Below are 21,210 nucleotides of genomic sequence, written 5' to 3'. Positions count from 1 at the left end.
ACTGGAGGTGTCGCCAGAAGCACCCGAGGAGCTTTAAAAATGTCCAGGCTGCACTCTGGACCCACGATTTACAATCTCTGGAGATATGGCCCAAGCGTGTGTATTAAAGAAAACCAAAACTCCTCAGGGGTTTTGGATGTGCACCCTTGTTAGGAACCATGGTGCCAGAGAGATGGCGACTCTGTGGTGTGCCCCTCGGCGTCCAGGGCAGACGCTGCCAGGCACTGCCCTTGTGCTCTCTGCCGAGCCCAGCAGCAGCCCTACACTCGTTCTCCACACAGCACTGCGGACGGCCCCTGGCTGCACTGAGACGTGAGCGCCTTCATTGTAAGGAAGCTATGCCATGCTCGTGACTCCTACTCTGTCACATACATGGTTCCACTTCGGAGTCTGGACTTGGATGAACAAAGGTAACAGTGTCTTGGGTCATAGGTGTTGGGAAGATACCACTCCTCCTACCCAGTCTCAAATGTCCCCCTGTGCCCTGATAAGTGATCTCCTTCTGTCCCTTCACAAACACTTACTTCCTCTATCACATCTTTACTGATTCAGTAAATAGCATCAGAATATCCCTACTGGTGGAGGCTGTGCTGACCCACTCAGACCCCCTTTTAGGACTGAAGGACTTCTTCCCCCAGCTGCTGGCAAACAACCCCTTGCTGCGAGCCCTCTTCAGACTGCCTTGGTTAAAGAGTCCTCCCACCTAAGGTCATGCTCTCTTCCTGGGGCAGCCTGCACCCAGTGTTTGGTCAGTGTGGAAGTATAAAGGCCTCCTGCCCTAACTTGTGACAATTCTGAAGGGCCACCAAGATTCAGGGCTCTTTGCAGGGTCAGCTGAGGCCTTCTCTGATACTGCATCAGAGATCACCTTCTCCATCTTCCCAGCCCCACCTCTTCTCCTCCTCTTGCCTCCCCTCCCTCTCCCCTCCCCTTCCCTTCCCCAGGTGGTGATCCCAAGGGCATTCCCGAACAAACCTCCATCTCAGAGGTGCTTCCCAGGGACCCTGACCTTTGAAACTATCTTAAAGAACCAAAGAAAAACAACTTACAGTGGAGAAGAGGCAGGCACACATAGGTGGCCTGGTCCCTTGCGCTATATTCATTCCCCCTAACCACACTCCCATTATAGGTCTTATCACACTTTGTTATCCTTGCTTCTTTATTTGTCTGCCTCTCCAGTAGACTCTCAGCTCCTTGTAGGCAGGAACCACAACCTTTTCTCCTCATACCTCTACAATACTTGGTATGAATGTGGAGTAAATGAATTAGTGGATGCTCACCTGGACAGAGGCAGCTTTTTAATAAGATGACAAGATGCTGAGAAGTGCTTCCTTAAAGGAATAGGCCTCTCTCCAGCTCCTGGTTCTAGGTGAGTGATCAGAAGGGGGTTCACTGCAGTCCCTGGCTATACTCCTCTTCTCCCCCCCACCCCCAATTCAGCCCAGGTATGAGACGGCTCAGGGTGTAGGCACTGTGCCAAACTTGCCCACCCTGCCCTCCTGGGCTTACTTTGGCAGGTGGGCATAGAGTTGCCGAGGCTCCACTTGCCATTGGCCTGACAGCGGATGACCCTCTGGCCAGTGTAGTAGTAGCCAGGGTCACAGATGAGCATCAGCTGCGCCTGGAACTGGTACTGCGTCTCAAAGATGAGCCTCCATCGGCCGTGTTCCACACTGATGCTGCTGACGTCGGGACAGGTCACAGCTGGGGAGATAAAAAGCAGAGAGGATTAATAAATTAATTATGGAAGACGCTGACAACCCAGAGCTGGGGACTGGGAGACCGTAACGCAGCAATGATGAATCCAAGAGCCGTTCGTCCCCAGGCAGGTGTGGTCAATGAGTGAAGTGAGCCGGGTGGGGAATCAGCAAGCTGGGGTGGGCAGATCTGCCAAATTAAAAAAGAAAGGGAGGGCTTCCCTGGTGGCGCAGTGGTTGAGAGTCCGCCTGCCGATGCAGGGGACATGGGTTCGTGCCCTGGTCTGGGAAGATCTCACTATGCCGCAGAGCGGCTGAGCCCGTGAGCCATAGCCGCTGAGCCTGTGTGTCCGGAGCCTGTGCTCCGCAACGGGAGAGGCCACAACAGTGAGAGGCCCGCATACAACCAAAAAAAGAAAAAAAAAAAAAAGAAAGGGAGGTGGCACTCAGTCAGTGTTGACTGTGGATGTGAGACTGCAAATTCCAATTGGTCAGATCTGCCTTTTTCAAGAGAAGCTAGAAATACGAATTTTTATGTAAAATTTTCTGATTTTAAAATGTTGGGAAGAAATTCAAAAATTTTTAATAAAGCACTGCATAGGCCAAAGAACCAAAGCAAAACAAAAACAAAAACACAAAACCTTGTATCTTCAGACTAGATATAGCCCATGAGGCTGCCAGTGTGTGACTTTGGCCTTAAAACCGAAGTATATCTCTGTTATTTTGGAGTTCCGTGATCAAAGGACATTCATGCCAACTTTCTGACAGTTTTTCCATCTAAAAGGAAGTGGACCAGTCATTCCTACATTCTGTGATGGTTTATGGAAACATCTCAGGGAGCAGTGGTCTATCAGTGCTTTGAAACAGTTTCAAATGGGAAAGCAGGTTGGTAGATGGCAGTACCCACTTGTCTCAGCTCTCTGAGTCCCCAGCTTGCATGGCCATGTCTTTTCCCATTGCTGGATTTTTAGCTCGCTCCTTGCAGGAATCTTTTCAGCTGCTTATCCAGCCCTTTGACACACCCCCTCCCCTACCCAAGGACTCACGGACACACTGTGCGGGGACATTGTGGTTGCTCCATAGGCCTGTCTCCAGACATTCTGCTGTGGCCTCGGCACCTGCCTGGAGGTGGTAGCCTTCGCTGCAGCTGTACACAGCCTTGGTCCCCACCGTGTACTCTTTGCCAAACACCATTCCGTTCTTGGGGGCCTCAGGAAGCCCACAGGAAAGAGCTAGTGGAGGAAAAAAATGTCATGAACATGTCTGCTTCAAGGATGGTGTTCTGAGAACATATTTTTATCTTTCCTCTCCCTTGAGGCCCTAATAAAAGGATAGTAAAGACTAATAAGAGGGAAAAGCCTCATAACAAAAAAGAAAATGGGAAGATCAGTAGAGGAGATGAAAAAAAAAAGCTTTGGAAGATGAAATGCACATAGAAGTGTGTTGATGGATTAAATGGAGTTGAGAAGCTGCAGCACAAAATATACAGGAGGGAGCTATGGAGTGAGACCAGTTCTCCATCCCTTCCCGCAAACACGGTGTAGAGACATTCAGGCGGCCATTCTCCAAACTAAACAGAGAGGGTTTTCTTACCCACTGAAGGAAAAAAAGAAAAAAAAAAAAAAGGAAAGAACTCCCTTGAGAGAATTAGGGATGCTACGGTAGAAGGAGGCATCCTGGAATAAAGCTCTTTTAATCCTTAAATATAAAGGCTCTCAGCCTAAAGCCTGCCCCTCTGTCTGCTTATCTCTGCCACATACTCAACTCAACTTCTTATTCATGGGAGAGACCTAGTGGGCAATGATAGCTACATATAATAACAGCAGAGGTAACCCACATCTGTTACCTGGAAGAATCAACCTAGCCTTTACTTTGAAATATGAACAATTAAAGATCACTAGACAAATGAAAAACACCAGCAGCATGAAAGTGATAAACAAAGATAAGATTAAAAATAGAAAGAAAAGTCTCCTTTAGGAAACAGAACTAACTCAGGTAACAGAAAACATATAACTTTAAACTTCTCATCTTGAGAAAGTCAAGGTGACATATAATAAAATGAGAAGAGAGGGCTTTGAAAAGAGAACAACAAAAAGTGAACAAGGAAGGGCTCTGTTAAGTTAAAAATAGGATCACCAGGGCTTCCCTGGTGGCGCAGTGGTTGAGAGTCCGCCTGCCGATGCAGGGGACGCGGGTTCATGCCCTGGTCCGGGAAGATCCCACATGCCGCGGAGCGGCTGGGCCCGTGAGCCATGGCCGCTGAGCCTGCGCGTACGGGCCTGTGCTCCGCAACGGGAGAGGCCACAACAGTGAGAGGCCCGCGTACCGCAAAAAAAAAAAAAAAAAAAAAAATAGGATCACCAAAATACGCATTAAATAGAAGGGGTGGAAATTGTAGACAAAGATATGGCTGCCTGCCATTTCAGCAAACAAAGGATATTGCAGCCATCTCAGCCCTACAGCCACCCCCAACAGTGAGCGCTAAGGGAGCTCAGGATGGAGACAATAGGCTGCCCCCTCAGCCACAGCAGCGGCCCTCGACACTGCATCCTGAGGGGATTCAGGAATGGAAAGAACAGGATGCTGGCCCTAGATAGCTAAGGTGCATTTCAAAGGAATGATTTCAACGAGCCCTGACTCTGGCATCTTGTATGGAGAAAAGCGCTAAACTCATTAACCTGAGAGGTCTGGTTTTCTTTAATTAACAGTAATCTTTTGATGTCCTGACCACCTGGTTTTTGTTGCAAAAACTCCTATACATCCTGGCTCTTCCCTTGCCACTTCGGAGCAGTCCCTCAGAGCTATCTGAGAGGCTGTCTTCTGGGCTTAAGTCTGTTGAATAAAAACACAATTTTCAACTTTTAGGCTGTGAAATAAAATTCATATTTTATGCAAGACAAGAAAAACTTAAAAAATTTTCTGCCTAGTGTGCATGGTGTATCTGCCTTATGTCTCGACAAAACCTCCCCCATTGTCAGACATACCTGCTCCACCATAAAGAGCTACATTCTCCTACCATCAACAAGGCAACCCCTTAAAAGATAACATTCCTCTTGATCTTGTAAGGGGCCACGATGACATTTAGGTCTGGTTTGTGTAAACTGTCAATAATACGTCATTTAACGTAGAGCCCTCTGCTCCAAAAAACTTATATAACTCTGACATCTAACGGGTGGAACAGTTCTCAGAGCTTTCTGAGATGCTGTTTCTGGGTTATAATCCACTCATTTGGCTCGAATAAAATTTTCCACTTCTTTCATTGATTGACTATCAATTTTTGTCGACAAGGTTGTCCTTTTTTTTTCAGTCGACAGTTTCGGTGACTGACGAAGGGACCTAGAGCAGACTTCTCTCCTTCACCTGAACTCTACAAGGGTCTGGAATCTGCACCAGCAGAGGCCTCTGGCGCCCATCTGCCTCCTCGGAGAATCCAGACAAATTCGGGTGAATCTCTCCTGGTTCTTGGAGCTCCTGATTATTGGTTGAAGATCCTGAGTTTTATTTGGTGGTGTCTTAACAGGTACCTGCCTCCGCATTTGAAAGATACTAAGAGAGCCCAGTTGAAAGACACTGGGATTTGCTCAGTCGAAAGATGCTGAGCGGTCTGGGCTGAGTGGTCAGGGAGGAGGCTGGGCTGAGTGGTCAGGGAGGAGGCTGATCTGACGTTTTCCCTCAAATCAGCTGCCTATGCGAGAACGTGTTGGGATAAAAGTGCAACATGAGAGCTTTTAGCTCCGAAGAAGGGACATCTCCTCCTGGCCGAGAAGGGCTTTCTCAGGCAACTGAGAAACCTGCGGGAGTGGTGGAGGCAAGTCCTCACACTGTGCAGTGGTCCCACGGGGATGCAACAGGGAAGAGCCAATTTTGACTGCATGTTGGATCTGTTTCTTTGACTTTAGCCTCTGCTTTTCGTTACTTTCTTTCTTTTTCTTTCTTTCTTTTTTTTTTTTTTTTTGCGGTACGCGGGCCTCTCACTGTTGTGGCCTCTCCCGTTGCGGAGCACAGGCTCTGGACGCGCAGGCTCAGCGGCCATGGCTCACGGGCCCAGACGCTCCGCGGCATGTGGGATCTTCCCGGACCAGGGCACGAACCCATGTCCCCTGCATCGGCAGGCGGACTCTCAACCACTGCGCCACCAGCGAAGCCCTGCTTTCGTTCTTATAATCATACATCATGGCCTCTCCCAGGGAACCCTGCCCACCTGTGAATGGCTGCAAGAAAGAAGAAATTAACACTTCCCCTCCCCAAGGTTGGCCATTCCAGGAGATGTTTTGCAAGACTGATGGCCCTTCTTACTTTACTTCCTCCCCGCCTCTCCCCCTCTATTCTGCCTTTTTACTTTACTTCCCTCTCTCATTCTATAAAAGAAATTGACATCCAGACTCTGATAAGATGGCTTTTTGGGGACCCTAGTCCTCCATCTTCTCGGTCTGCCGCCTTTCCGAATAAAGTCGTATTCCTTGCCTCAGCCCGTCTCCCGATTTATTGGCCAGTTGTGCGGTGAGCAGAGTGAGCTTGGACTCGGTAACAAATCTGGCTGAGCCAGCTGGGAACCTTGCTGCTCGTGGCTAGCAGGTCCCCGTTGGGGAATATCGGGGCGAGGCCCTAGCAGCTGCCAGGATCATTTGTCCTGAGGCTCTTCCCTTCAAAGTTCCCTGAAGCAGCACCGGCTACCCCAGCACTGGGCAGTTGAAGCAAGGAACTGACAAACTTCTACGAGTCGACGGACTCGATTTTGGAGGGTAAGTCGCTCTGGCGTGCACACAGGGAACACATTCCCCCCTCTGTTTGGGCTTTTCCTTTATGGGACAAGCCAATTTGGTTGGGGTACCCTGGTGGAGAGGGGAATTGTTGTTGGACTCGACCTGATTTTGGGAACTGGTCCGTTGGGAACTAGTTCGTTGGTTTTGGTCTTGGTTTTGTTTTGGTTTTGTGTGCACTGATGCTAGAATTTGTTTGTGCCTTTTGTGTTGTAATTTGCGTCTTTTGTGTTTTGGTGTTATCAAACTTATAAAAATGGGAAATACTCCATCTATCCCGAGAGAGAGCCCTTTGAGGAGTATATTAGATAAATGGGCAAAACATAGCCGTGAGCCTATGACTAAGAAAGACATGATATACTCTTGTAATATATGGACCCAATATATGTTAGGATCAGAAGAACGATGGCCCCTGCATGGCTCACTCAGTTATACGATCTCGCAGTTAGGAGTGTTTTGCAAAAGAGCAGGGAAAAGAGATGAGATTCCGTATGTAGAAGCATTTATGTTATTGGATCAGGAGGAAAAGGAGTCCGAGGGCTGCCACTTTATGGTGCAGCGATCTGAAAGAAAACCTAAGAAGGAACGTATTCTACAGGGGGAAGAGGGAAAAAATTAGAGTGGGGACATGTTATTTCAAAACGTAACCCCCCCTCCAGCCTATCCAGCTCCCCCAGTGGCTGAGCAGGCTTCACCAGGAGGTGTTCCACCTGCACCCCCCCTGCTGCCAACATATTCACCACCTCCTGGTTCCCCTACCCATGGGGATCAAATAGCAGTTTCTATAGTAACCCCTGGAGCACAGGAACCTGGTTTAGTATCACCATCTAAGACCCAATAGAGCAACCAATTTGGACCGGGAGCCACTTCTGCAGCAGGGCAATTTCCCTTGTGCCGATATCCTGTAAGAGGCCAGGGGACTCCCTTAGACTTGAGGCGTCCAATTCTAATGTCCCCTCAGGAGCCCCGGGTAACTTTGACAGTGGGGAACAAGTTGACTGACTTTCTAATAGATATGGGTGCCACATATTCTGTGGTAAACACCAAGGTGGCACAGAAAACTTCTCAGCCTATCCCGGTCAAGGGAGTTTCTGGAGAAGTACAAAACCGTTCGTTCTTACAACCTCAGAATGCCAACTAGGGGACCTCACCCTACAGGGCCATGGGTCCCGAACATATGTGGATCCCTCCTACCCCAAGGTACTGGACCTTTTGGCTATGCATTTCATGGCCCAGTCTGCCCCAGACATCAGGAGCAAAATTCAGAAAGCAACTGCTGGTCCTCAGACTCCAATGAACGATTTGTTCCAATGGGCTTATTTGGTTTTCAATAATAGGGATACGGCCGAAAAGGCTGAACGTAAGTACCCACAGAAATATGAAAAAGGCCCGAAAGATTGTAATGGCTTTGTCTGCTCAGAGACCAACAAAGGGGAAACAAAGTCATCCTAGGAGAAACTTGCCTGTATCTTTGAGATGCAAATGTCCTATCTGGTCTTCTCAGGAACCCTTAACTCTGCCATCTTTTTAAAATGCAAATTTTGAAAAAGAGGGTAAAGTAATTTAGAACCTGTTTTTCCATAAATATTAGTAAAAAGGGTTTAGCCATCTAGACAAGTGAGGTTGATTTGTTCCATCTGCCAGAAACCCAATTTTAATCCAACCTCTTTTGTAAATTGATGGGTTTTACCTTGCTGTACCCGACTCAGGGCTGAAATTTTGAAATGAGAGCTATGATATCTCTCTGTTTGTGTGTCTGTATGTGTCTTTGTCTTTGGATAACATTGCTGCGGTTAATCTGTAAATGATCTCTATTTAATTAGCTTAAAGAAAAGTAAGTGCTTACAAACCAAACAATTCTAAATACAAGAGAAATTAAGATAAATGAATTTTCAGGTTCACGTGAACTGGGAAATATTTAGTATTAAATTAATACCTGGTATTAATGTTTGTTTGTTGATCTAATTAATATAGGCATGTCTTTAGAGCCATCAACATTAAGTATAATACTTTCACTGCACCTAGGTTTAATAGAAGTTAAATAAAATCTTGTTATACCTGTTGCAAATTTGTCAGCAAGAGAAATAACTTGATATAATGAAACTTTAAAGTAAATGGAAACGAGATAAGAGCTTTTAGGTAAACTCTATAAGAATAATTATGTTCTAAAAATCATCTAAAATACTCTCTCCAGATTTTGGTAACTATTACTTATCTCTTGGTTTTCACTAGAAATTAAGGTTTTTAAGAGTCGGGGATTCTAATTTAAATATATAATTAAAGCTATTGAAAATAATAAAACATTTCAGTATGGTAGAATGTGTGCTTTCAGTTAAGAAGGTATGAGGAATGGAATTACATTTTACTGAGAAAGTTTTATACAAGGTCAGGATTAACTAAATTTAGATTTTTGGATTGAAGTTAACTAAGTAAATGGATTCTATTAAGTAAGCTAATGCAAGACGAATTTGATCTCTCTCTCTGTTAGAAGTGATCCTTTTTGATAACAGATTGTATGAGTCTCTGTGCCCTTAGGTGATCCGTATTTGTTTTCTTTTAATCATTTTGTGACTTTGGTTAAATGAATAAGTTGTTTCACAGTGACCTATGATCCTGTTGTGTTTTTTTGTTTGTTTGTTTGTTTTTTGTTTTTGTTTTTGCGGTACGCGGGCCTCTCACTGTTGTGGCCTCTCCCGTTGCGGAGCACAGGCTTCGGATGCGCAGGCTCAGCGGCCATGGCTCACGGGCCCAGCCGCTCCGCGGCATGTGGGATCCTCCCGGACCGGGGCACGAACCCGTGTCCCCTGCATCGGCAGGTGGACTCTCAACCACTGCACCACCAGGGAAGCCCCCCTGTTGTGTTTTAAAACATTTTTGATATTTTTAACAAACTTCCCAAATATCAAAATCTGACTAAAGCCTTTTAGCCTCCAGCTGACTCTGGAATACTTTGAAACAGCATCTCTGAGACATCTCAGAGAGGAATGTCAAACTAAGTTTATTTGGTATGTTAAATTACTTCAAAAACATTGTCAAGTGATTGGAGATGAACCTTAGGTTATAGAATATTTAATATAGATATTCCAAAATTTATACAGAATCCTTAACAGCTAATATGATGTCCTGATATGTTATCAATTATAATTCTAGTTATTCTAAAATGTTATATGTCACAGAAATATCAGTTTCCTGCTATTTGCATTGTACTCAAATCTTTAACCATGCTATTCTAAGTTTTGTCCTGATGCTTTAACAAAATGAAGATTTTCAAGAAGACTCATAAAAAGGAACTTTTTGACAAATATAAGTTTCTGATAGCCTTCAGATAATATCACTGGATTGGGTGACAAATGACAAAACTAATGGAAAACCTGATAACTTCAACTGGATCAACAGGAATTAATCAATGAACTAGTAAATATGGGAGTGAATGAACTGGTAAATATGATTTATAACTTTATGACTTTAGGAAATATACTGGCTTTAATCTTTGTTTTTCAGAAAAAAACCTTTTCTCTTTTGCTATGACCTACAACAAGTTGATAAAGTACGCCTTTGTAAACAAAGATGAAACATTTATCTTTTTCTCTCTACCGGGTTGATCCTGCCAGTAGCATATGCTTATCTCAAAGATTAAGCCATGCATGTCTAAGTATGCATGGCCAGTACAGTGAAACTGTGGATGGCTCAGTAAATCAGTTATGGTTCCTTTGGTCACTCGTTATTGGAACTGGAATTACAACTAGTTATATACTTATATATATCGTATATACTTATACGTATATCGTATATACTTATACGATTATACTAATCGTTTTTAATTTGTTCTTTGTTTCCAAATTGTTTGTGCTTTGTGTGTCCCTGCTGCACTATGTCTTTGTCAGTGTTACTAGCTGCATTACTTATATCCTGTCTATTTCATAAGACTGTTGTCTCTTACGGTGCCTAGTGTGTAACCAGGCCCCCAGCAACACTTCTCACATTTATAACATAAAATAGTTGTAATAGTGTGATTCTACGTATGGGAAGAAGCAACAAGGGAAAATGTCTCCTGATCATAATTAGACAGAGGATCCAGAGAATCTTTAATTATCAATAGGGCCTAATCCAAAAATTAGCGCCTGGAGTGGCATATCAACAATTTTCGCCTGACCTGGGATGAGACTCCCAGCACTGTGGGACAAAATTTGATCAAGACATGTCTCCCACATATTGGTCAAATTCCCCTCCAACGTCAGCCGGTGAACCCTGAGGAAACTCAGGAAGGAGAAGAATACCTGCCATCTAGCAGGCATCAGACTGCAGCCATTTCCTATGGTGAGCCGTGAAGAAACTCAGAATGTGAAAACACAGGATACAGACCCCAGATGGCTGTGGTACATATCAAAGGAAAGATTTCAGTGAGCCCAGACACTTGCATCTTCTCCTACATAGAAAAACGCTAAATTTTTTAACTTGAGATGTGGCCTCCCAGGCTTGAAGACCTCAAAATTCCCGATAACTCTCAACTTGCTAGGTTGTGAATATTTTTTAAGTCTACAGGTGTAAAGCAGACACTTCCAAAGAGGAACAAAAGAAGACAAATCTCATCATTTGGATCACTGGCACCAATGGCGGACACTCCCAGAAAGATCCATCTGACTGAGCAGTTAGAATGGTGGTCACCCCTTTCCCACAAGATTGTGGAATACACATTCACAGTGGGGAACTGTAACAGGGAAGAGCCAATTTTGACTCCATGTTGGATCTGTTTCTTGGACTTCAGCCTTTATAATCGTACATCATGGCCTGCCTCAGGGAACCCTGCCCACCCGTGAATGGCTGCAAGAAAGAAGAAATTAACACTTCCCCTCCCCGAGGCTGGCCATTCCAGGAGATGTTTAGCAAGACTGATGGCCCTTTTTACTTTACTTCCCTCTCTGATTCTATAAAAGGAACTGGCATCCAGACCCCATAAGATGGTTTTTTGGAGACCCTGGTCCAACATCTCCTCAGGCTGCCAAACTTCCGAATAAAGTCGTATTGTTGCCTCAGCACCTCGTCTCCTGATTTATTGGCCTGTCGTGGGGCAAGCAGAGCGAGCTTGGACTTGCTAACAGGGAAACCAACTCATTTTAATTAAACAACTTTCTCTGCATGAATAAGAACCGGCCGTTCCCTGATCTGAGCACCCACCGTGCTCGGGAGGGAGAATCCGAGACATGAAGAGGAGCTGAAACAACTCTAGGGTAGAAACCTAGAGGCATTAAGATCGTAAGCAGCACATTGGCCCACCACACAATTCCACTAGGAACTTTTATCCTCAACAAATTCAACTTTAAAGTGGGAAGTAGAGTCTCTCAAACAGAAAAAATGAGGGGCATCAGAAAGCCAAACTCCAGCTAACACCCCAGCCAGATTCATGTCTTACACTTGCAAGTACCTAATTAATTGGGAAAATTATATCAAAGGAGGTCTCAACCTAAAATGGCCAATATAGGGCTCTTTTATTGCGTATGCCGTTAAGTTAAAAAAAAGCCGGCTTGATAAAATATCTTTTCAGAATTCTGACCTTAAAAAAACAAAAGCTCGGGGCTTCCCTGGTGGCGCAGTGGTTGAGAGTCTGCCTGCCGATGCAAGGGGCACGGGTTCGTGCCCCGGTCCGGGAAGATCCCACATTCTGCGGAGCGGCTGGGCCCGTGAGCCATGGCCACTGAGCCTGCGCGTCCGGAGCCTGTGCTCCGCAACAGAAGAGGCCACAACAGTGAGAGGCCCGCGTACCGAAAAAAACAAAAACAAAAAAACCCCCCCAAAACCCAAAAGCTCTTCTAGGGGGAACTTGCATTTCTCTTCCTGTGTCTTTGAGGTGTAAATCTTCTACCTGATCTTCTTAGGTGTTGTGTGTGTGTGTGTTTTCAAAAATCGGTCTCTGCCATCTGAGAGCTGCACATATGATACACATCTGGCAATCAAGGAGACTGGGATTCTGAGCCGTCTTCTGTCTGACTGTGCCGACTCTCAGCGGCTTTTGCCGTCTTAACCTCTGTTGCATCAGCCTGTACAGTGAAGACCTTTACTTTCTTAGACTGTTTTGGGGAGTAAACTTTCTAGATCTTGTGAAGGCTGCATCCTTCACACTTTCTTATGGGGATGCCTCTTGCGTCTTATTGATTTGAGTCCACTATTTACATGTATCTCATTAATGGCCAGATTATGGATCCTTTAAATTGGAGGAACTTCTAAACTGATCAATGTTTAGAGAACTTTCATTATGAAGCGCTGTTTTATTGGTACCTTTGGGGGTGGGGGAAACAAATTAGAAGGTGGAAAAATATATAATGGTTAACCTAAGAACTCCTTTAATTCAAAACAGACAAACAAAAACTGGTCTGGGAAGCCTTATTTCTGGTCTCTGATTCCCCTCAATGGGTCTAACAGATGCTAATAAAAACATTAGAATAACTGAGAGGCTATCTTCCGGGCTTAATTCTGCCAAATAAAACATAATTCTCAACTTTTAGGCTGTGCATTTTTTTTCAGTCGACAAAATGAAAAGTAAATGAAATTTCCCAGAATATAGACCAAAAAGACAGAGACTGAAAATGAGAGAGAAAAGGACTGGAAACACAGGGAATCAGCCCAGGAGGTCCAGCAGGTCTGGGCTGCGGAAAAGAGAACAGAGAAAGTGGAGGGGATGGAATGATCATAGATGGGAGTTTCCCAGAGCTGGAGAGAGACAGTGTTCAGATTGAAAGGTTCCAAAGGCAGCTCATCTCACTGCCCCTCCTGGCCCTTCTCTCTTGGATAACTGAGAGGACAGAAGGTAACCTCTTAGCCTGAGAGACTACCAGGCTGTCTAGTGATCTCCATCACACACCACAGTCCCCCAAACCCAGAGGGACACCTCCCGTGGGTAGGAGAGGAGGGGGGAGAATCACAAAGTACCTGAAAGCTTGTGGTGGAATGAGGCCTCTGAGGGAGAGAATGCGTAGTGAGAGAACGGGCAGGGGAAGGAGAGAGAAAGCATTAGGATGCATAGACTCTCCAATGTGCTGCGTTTGTCAGTGGAGAAGTATGGTTTGGAAAGCAGCAGCAGGGAAAGGGAAGCATGCCAGGCCTTTCGCCCTGGGTTCTGTGGGAAATAGGGGATGAGCCCCCTCCCCTGAAAGGGCCACAGCATCTGTGTTCTCAGATGAGAGCCACAGTCTCCGTGGAGGAAGGAAGTGAAGAGAGCCTTCTGGGCGGTGACTGAGGGTGTATACTTGTTGGCCATGGAACCAGGATTCCAGAGAGCACGGAGGGAATGGCAGAGAGGGAGGGCATCGGAGAGGAACTGGGGCTGGGGCTGGGGATGGAGAGAATCAGCACAGAGCAGTGTTGGGATGAGTGGACAGAGCTTGGTTTTGGGAAGTGACAAAAGATAGAGGTGAGAGGCCTGGTTGCTTCCAACTAGAACTTTGGGAAAAAGACTTGTCTGTGTGGATACAGTTAGAAAAATGGAAACTGAAGCCAAAAGACGTTTGCCACTTGTGGACAATCAGTTCTCTGTGAACGTTGCTTAAAGCATTAACGAGAATATCAATGATGCACTGCTTCTGTTCTTTGAGAAAGCTCAGGCACAGGCCCGAGAAGGTTGTGAGGGTCAGAGATGACAGACGTCATTAAAAAAGTACGTCACCATGCTGGGAACCAAAACACAAGAACCTCAACCTTAAGTGATTTCTTGTTTTTGTCTATATAATTGGTAAATTTTTTCTTTCTTTTTTAAAATGCAGTATATAATGTTGAGAATCTGGGAGGAAGGACAACAAGCTGCTGGTGGAGGTATAAGTGAAGACAAACTTTTTGGATGGCAACCAGTATCAAAAGCTGTAGACTCTGTATACGTATGATTCAATAATCTCATTTCTGGGAATTTATTTTAAGGAAATAAATATGGATGATCCCAAAGATGGAATTATAAGGATTTTAACAGCAGCATTGTTTATAGTGGCAAAAAATACAGAAAGTCAAATGACCAACAGTAGGATGATACTTGAATAAATGACAGTTTTTCTATAATGCTACACAACCATTGCAAATATTGATGACTAAGTGTATTTAATCACGTGATAGACGCTAACAAAATATGAAGAGATTTGTACACCAATAATGCCATTTTTATAAACAATATATGAACGACCAAAGGAAATGTTAACAGCAGTGATTTCAGTTGATGGGGTTATAGGTCATTTTCACTTTTTCTTTGGCATTATCTATAGTTTCTTTTTTCTTCTTCAGATTTCTAGTCTGAATGTATATTACTTTAAGGAAAATAAAATCCCATAAATGATCAAAAGCAATGCATGCAAACCTCCTGGTATATATCACGTGCTTGATCGCTGATGACTGCGCAGGTGATGGTCACTGTTCACCCTGCTTCCCTCTGCCCCTCGTCTCCTCCCACCGGACCTGGTACTTCTGCGAGCCCCAATTGCTTTGCATATTTTGTGATCTCTCTCAGAGTCTGTGGTTTTGCAAACGCTTTTGCTGTTGCCTAGAATGTTTTCCTTGCCAATGCCTGGCCCCCAACTTTCCTTGTTCTATGAACCCAAGCAACCCCTCTTCTGGAAGCCCCCTAGCTGTACAGGAGCAGGTAGGTCCCCTCTTAACCTTGGGCTCCCACAGTACTGTTTGCGCTCCTGATACAGCACTTCCTTCCTCCGTCATTTGGCATTTTTGTGGCTACATAGCCGTCTCCCTCCCTTCCCTGAAAACACTGACGCTGTGTTTTACACACCTGTGTATCCCCAGGGCTTCAGATATTACGGATCCTCAGTATATGTCTGCTGAAAGAATGAATTAATTATCTATGAGGAAGCCCACATTTGGAAGTGATTGGTCCTGGGACAAGCCCAAGTTGCGGGTAGGACCCAAGCCACCTGTCACCTCTTTCCCACCTGCTTCTCACCTTGACAGAGAGGAATGGCCTCGCTCCACAGGTGGTAGCCCTGGGGGTGCCGGGTGCAAATGGCCATGCTGTGTCCCACCAACCGGTAGCCAGCGTTGCAGCCAAAGTGGATGGAGCCTCCAGGCTGGGTGGTGGTCTGGCCCAGAAGGAAGCCATGGAGCGGAGCCCTGGGCAGGCTGCAGTAGGGAGCTGGATAACGAGATGAGGGTCAGGGGACCACACAGCAGGAAGACAGAGGTGGTCCTTCATGCAGGTCCCGCCCCCTTGCTTCTCCCTCTCTGTCCCTATCTTCAGCACTGCCAGGTCCACTGCTAGTGAGGAGGTTGATACTGAAAAGCAGCCAGTTTAGGAAAGCCGAAGAAAAGAAAAGAAAAGAAAGGAAAAGAAAGGAAAGGAAAGGAGAGAAGGGAAGGATAAGAAAGGAAAAACAGGAAAGGAAAGAGAAGAAAACAAGAAAAAAACAGCTCCATGAAGCACTGGGTCCCCTTTGCACCTGGAGGCAGCACTAGTTGTGCAGCTGAGTTCAGGCTCTCGAATCCCACCATATCCCAAAGGGACACAGAAAATAGAACCCCATGGGGTTGGTTCCAGAAGGGTGTGACCGCAGGGGCGAGGCCTCTGGAGTCAGGGCTGTGCTCAAGTCCCATTTCCCACCTTTCCACAGTTCTGTGACTTGGGACAAATCGCTGAGGCGCTTCCAGGTCCATTTTCCTCACCTGTGTATTGCGACTGGCAATGCCTCCCTCATAGGTTTGGGGACAATTTAAATGGGATCGTGTCTGTAAAACCCCCAGCCCAGGGCAGGGCACTCAGTGCTCAGTAAATGGTCCCTGTCCTGCTTTCTGCTGTGTGTGGAGGATGGGGGGAGAGAGAGCTGTGGCAACCCAGGGCATCAAACCCACATTCCTGATTCCCCCTCGACATCTGGCTTCAACTTATTTCATTCATTTATTCAACAGACAGATAGCGAGTGTCTATTATATGCTAGGTGCTGTTCTAAGTGCTGGGAATACAACAGTGAAGAGAACAGACAAAAACCCCTGCCTTAGAGAACTTGGCAATAAAAACCTCTGCCAGGGATGCTCGGGGGAAGTTCTGTGAGGCCGGGAAAGAGGGATGACCAAAGGAGCACAGAGAGCATCTGCTCTAAGAGTCCGTGGCATGGGATCAAGGTAGGATGAAGATGAGAGGACCCTTCCTGCATCCTCCCCACAGTATGGTCCTCTGGCCTCTTACATGATCACATCCCTCTGCTGGTGAAATTGATGTGTTAAACACCTCCTTTCCAAGCCAGAAACGCTTCCTTACTTCTGCTTTGCCACCTGTGTCCTGTTTATGTGGTATCTACAAGTCTACCTCGGTCAAGAACAAGAATCTCAGTTATAAAATATACTTAGTCACAGTGATAGAGGCATGTGCAAAGTACATGACTCTACTGTATTTCCATTAAGGACTCATTGTTTCACCATGTAATTAATTCACTTCCTATGTGGCGTATGTATTGTAATTATAACTGACTCATTACCCACAAATAGGTGATTAATCTTTAAAAACATCAAGGGAAGCACAACTCCTTAATGGCTTTTAGTTCAGAGTTTAGCAACTAGCATAGTGAAATGCTCCTAAATTGCTTTATTTCTCTTTTGTGTTAGTAGCTTCTAGGAACTCAGCCTGAACCTCCCTGACAGATGGCTTAAGGTCTCTTTTCCATCATGAGGAAACCGAGGCCTGAAGAGGTTGAGTGACAGAGCCGACTGCTGACCCTGGGGGGCGTGAAGGTACCCTCCTTCTTGTGTGTGTGGGGGAAAGGAATTTGGGGTCCACTTTGCAGAGGAAATGGACGCTGAGATAGTAAAGCTCCTTCTCCTCCCAGGCTCCCCTCAGCTTCATCTGGCTGGTCCCCCCACCCCCAAAGCCATACCTAAGAGTTTCTTAAGACTTCAATAGCCCGCTAAGTTTGGGTTGGCCTTCCAAGTCGGCAGCCCATGAGAAGAGATGGATTGAGACAAGGGGCAACTCAGGCTATAATATGTATATCTGACATCTCTTCTAACCAATATTCTTTGAAAATTTGTCCAACGTTTGTTTGGAACTCAGGCTAAATGCAGCCAGGGGAAAGAGTGCTGCAGGGGGACTGGTGCCTGGTGGAACTCGCCATGGTCTTAAGTAATTCATTTCTGCTCCCAAGCTCACAGAGCCAGCCAGCAGTTCAACGGACCCACTGCCCTGCAAAACGGGCAGCAAACAGCTTTTCAAATTTTCTTTCCAGCGACAGACAGTAATCCCCGTGATGGGAGTTCAGATAACATTGATTTTCTCCATCTCATTTTATTTCCAAGGATATTTTTGTGCTCCTTGTAGATGGCTGGCTGTTCAGCTATCCGGTTGGATTGGCCCTCGATCTGACACTGCCTATGAGATATGGCTTGCAGAGCAGAAGAGAGGCTCCTGGACTTGGAATATAACCCATCGTTTGCTGCTTGTCTAATATTTGCCAGTTGGGGACCCACATCTTAGGGTTTTTTGGTTTAAAGGACCTTCTATTAACATTTCAACAGTGTTAGGGCCGGGACCACCTATAGGCCTTATCAGGTCATATACAATAAACTTATCCAAAAGACACAGGCTGGCAGTATGAGCAGAAAGAGGGAAGAGCTTAAAAGTGGGGAGAGGTATAGAAAAAGGGGAGGTGGGAAAATGTCAAGGACACTGTGCAGCTAGAGGTGAGAGTGCCTACGAGGAGGAGAAAGGCTGCCAGTCCCCAGGCGTGTGGAGGAGCTCGGCCAGGCACGAGGACATGGCCCATGGCTTATTCTTCTGGGTGAGAAATGTAAGGGGCTCAGGGGTTGTGGCCCTTCTCATGAGTCCTTATGTTTTACTCACCTGCATACCGAATCTTAAAGCCCTTCCGATTGTAGGCATGGTCAGACGACCAGCGCAGGTACACAGAGTTGCTTGAGCTGGTGACAATCAGGGGAGCTGAGTAGTTCCCACTGAGGGCTTTCAGTAGAGGACTTTGTCCTGAGGGACCTGGGAGGAGAGTGTGGACACAGGATTACAGACTATCACAGCTATCAGAGATACTAGATGTGATACCTTTAATGTAACCACCTCCGATTTTCCCCTCCTCAAGTGAAGACGTGAAGATTTGGGATGGTAACTCAGCACCACCACTGGTCCATCTGCTCCTCTCTCAGTATCCACAGGCTTTGCTCTAGGTGCTCTCCTCTCCTGAGCCCTAAAGCAGGGATCCAAGAAGTCCCTGACAACACATAGCCGTTGGCAGGTGAGATGACATCTATTTGCCATCCTGGGACTTGCCCACAGTCAAGCAGCGGGTTAAGAGAGCTGGTTTTCAACCTGGGAACATTTTCTATCTCACCATCCTACTTGTGCATACTAAAAACAGTTCAGTCCCTGCCACATAGAAAAAATATTTATGAATGAATAGATAGCAATAAAGCTAGAGGAAAACACGATCATGTCTCAATGTCATAAATAACATAGCTCCCCAATGGTCCCTTCCAAGGCTCTTCCAGAAAGGCCTCCCTGTTCTTTCTCTCCTCCTTAGATGCCTGGAAGTGCATCCCAAGGGTGCTGATTCAAGGGAGGCAGAGTACAAAGCTAGATAATCCAAAACACAGGATTTATTATCCTGGAAAGAGCCCTAAGTGATGGTTCTCATATGCTGCCGAGACAGCTCTTGGGAGCTTGGCAGAAGTAATAGACCACATTAAACAAAGGAGAGCCATCAGAACTGCTGTGACAAACTATGAAGGAAGGGGTCAAATGGCTCAGAGGAATGGCATGCTGGGATAGGTCTGCTGTATTAGACCAGAACACCCACCAGCTGACCGTGACCTTCGGGAGGATCTGGGGGACACACCAGTTCCTAAAGCAATAAGGAATGCACTGCTGAGGGGGTGAGGACGAACATCAACAACCTGAGAATTGGCTGTCCTCTGTAGGCGGAAACTGATGGGAGGAGAGGCTGTCACCAAGCTGGGCTTCCTAGTATTGATGGGGAGGAAAGGAGCCTAAACACAGAGGCCAGGCAGAAGCACTGGTTGGCATAATTACTAAAATGGGCAGCAAGGTTGGGATGGCAGCCAGGAGGGCCTGACCTGCAGGATCTATGGAGATGGCTGACACAACATGATATTCCTAAGGGCAAGATAGATGGGCGGCCAAAAAAAATGAACATATGAAGAAAACAGATCATGAATATATAACCAAAAGGGTGTAGAAAGTTCCAATCCCTGGAGTAATTTGGAGACTTGAGCCAGGTTTCGTTTCTTACTCCAGAATACTTTGGCTGAAGGAGGGGCTGGGTCCTTACGAAAAAGGACCCTGCAAAATAACAACAGTTGGATACGGTAGTGATTCCCGAGTCCTTATCCCAAAAGACCCACCACTATTAATTCAGGTAACTGAACATTGGGGAAAAGGGAATGCCTGGATATTTGGAAGACTTTTGTATACAGAGTGTGTGAATTGATGCTGATACCTGGGACCCAAAGCACTATTATGGCTCCTTTGTTACAACAGGGTTATATGAGGGATGGGATTGGTAAGAAATGGAGTCTTGTCCCCAAAACTTAACCCAGTAGTAGCCTCAACTGCAGTAGCTATGCCAGATGTAGTATATTCATTAGAGTAGATTATCATAGCTTTGGTTATGAAATGCAGTTATTGATCTAGCAATGCATTCTTTTCTATACCCACCAGAAAGGAGGATTGTAAGCAATTTGCATTTACATGAGAGAGACGACAGTATACATCCATGGTCTTGCTCCAGAGCTATGTTAATTCTCCTGCTCTGTCATAATGTAGTATGAAGAGATGTGGACCATCTGTACATCCTGCAGAATACAGCTTATTGATTTACTATATTGATGACATTGTATTAATTGGATCTGATATGCCAGAAGGGACAATTAGTGTAGATGCCTTTGCAAGACACACGCTCCAAAGGGTAAGAGAAAGCCTACAAAGAGTCAGGTGAATTTTTTAGCGTTCTGTGGTCTGGGGCATGCTGAGACATATCCTCCAAATTAAATGGCAGGTTATTGCACCTTTCCCCTCCTACCACCAAGAGAAAAGCATAGTGTTTGGTAGACCTCTTTGGGTTTTGGAAGCAGCATACTCTTCACTTGGGAGTACTGTTATGACCCATTTATTGGTTGACATTCAAGGGGCTAGCTTTGAGTGGTGGCTAGATTAAAGAAAGGGTGCTGTAGCAGGTCTAGGCTGTAACATGAGCAGGCCTGCTCATACAACTCATCAGCTTCCATGGTACTGGAGTTTCTGTAGTAGGGAAAGACCTTGTGTGGAGCATCTGGAAAGTCCTAATTGGGAGGTTGCATCATAGACTCCTGGGGTTTTGAAGCCAGTCTGTGCTATCTTTAGCAGGGCACAATTTGATTTACTTACCATCAAAGATCTCAAACTCATCATACTGCTTCTCACTGAGAAAGTACTCCACTGTGAGGGTGATGTTATATTCGGGCTCCACTCTCACCAGCCAAGAGCAGGTCTGGAACTGGGGATAGCTTCCTGGGTAGCTCTGACTCAGGATCACACCTGTGGAGTCTGTCAGAAGCTCATTCGTTGGGCAGTGCACTTGGAGAAAGAAAGAGAAATACCAGGTACATGGGATGGAAATGGAACGAGTGCCAACACATTGGCTTTTCTCTGGTGAAGAAGACAACCATTGGAAAACCAGATGGCATCTGAGCACATTCAAGCAAGACTCCAATACCCATCATTTTACTGCTCCATGGCATGAGTTGGTCTCAGATTCTGTGTCAACGTTACTATATTG

General features: G+C 45.7%; 1 protein-coding gene across 1 annotated transcript in view; it reads right to left on the bottom strand.

The window, feature by feature from the left end:
- CSMD2 (CUB and Sushi multiple domains 2) overlaps window positions 1-21,210 on the bottom strand; it is a 668,027-nt gene that overhangs the window by 54,680 nt on the left and 592,137 nt on the right. Inside the window, exons 47-51 of the mRNA XM_027109194.1 lie at window positions 20,820-21,008; window positions 18,270-18,416; window positions 15,387-15,575; window positions 2,744-2,929; window positions 1,510-1,704 (exon numbers count right to left, since the gene is read on the bottom strand). Coding sequence (XP_026964995.1) covers window positions 1,510-1,704; window positions 2,744-2,929; window positions 15,387-15,575; window positions 18,270-18,416; window positions 20,820-21,008 — 906 coding nt within the window. The remainder of the gene's footprint in view (window positions 1-1,509; window positions 1,705-2,743; window positions 2,930-15,386; window positions 15,576-18,269; window positions 18,417-20,819; window positions 21,009-21,210) is intronic.

This window comes from Aethalodelphis obliquidens, unplaced genomic scaffold, assembly GCF_003676395.1.
Source record: "Aethalodelphis obliquidens isolate GAN/ISIS:26980383/991018 unplaced genomic scaffold, ASM367639v1 scaffold9, whole genome shotgun sequence".
In the NCBI taxonomy this organism is placed as follows: domain Eukaryota; kingdom Metazoa; phylum Chordata; class Mammalia; order Artiodactyla; family Delphinidae; genus Aethalodelphis; species Aethalodelphis obliquidens.
The sequence above is the reverse complement of the archived record's forward strand: the minus strand, read 5'-3'. Positions and strand labels throughout refer to the sequence as shown.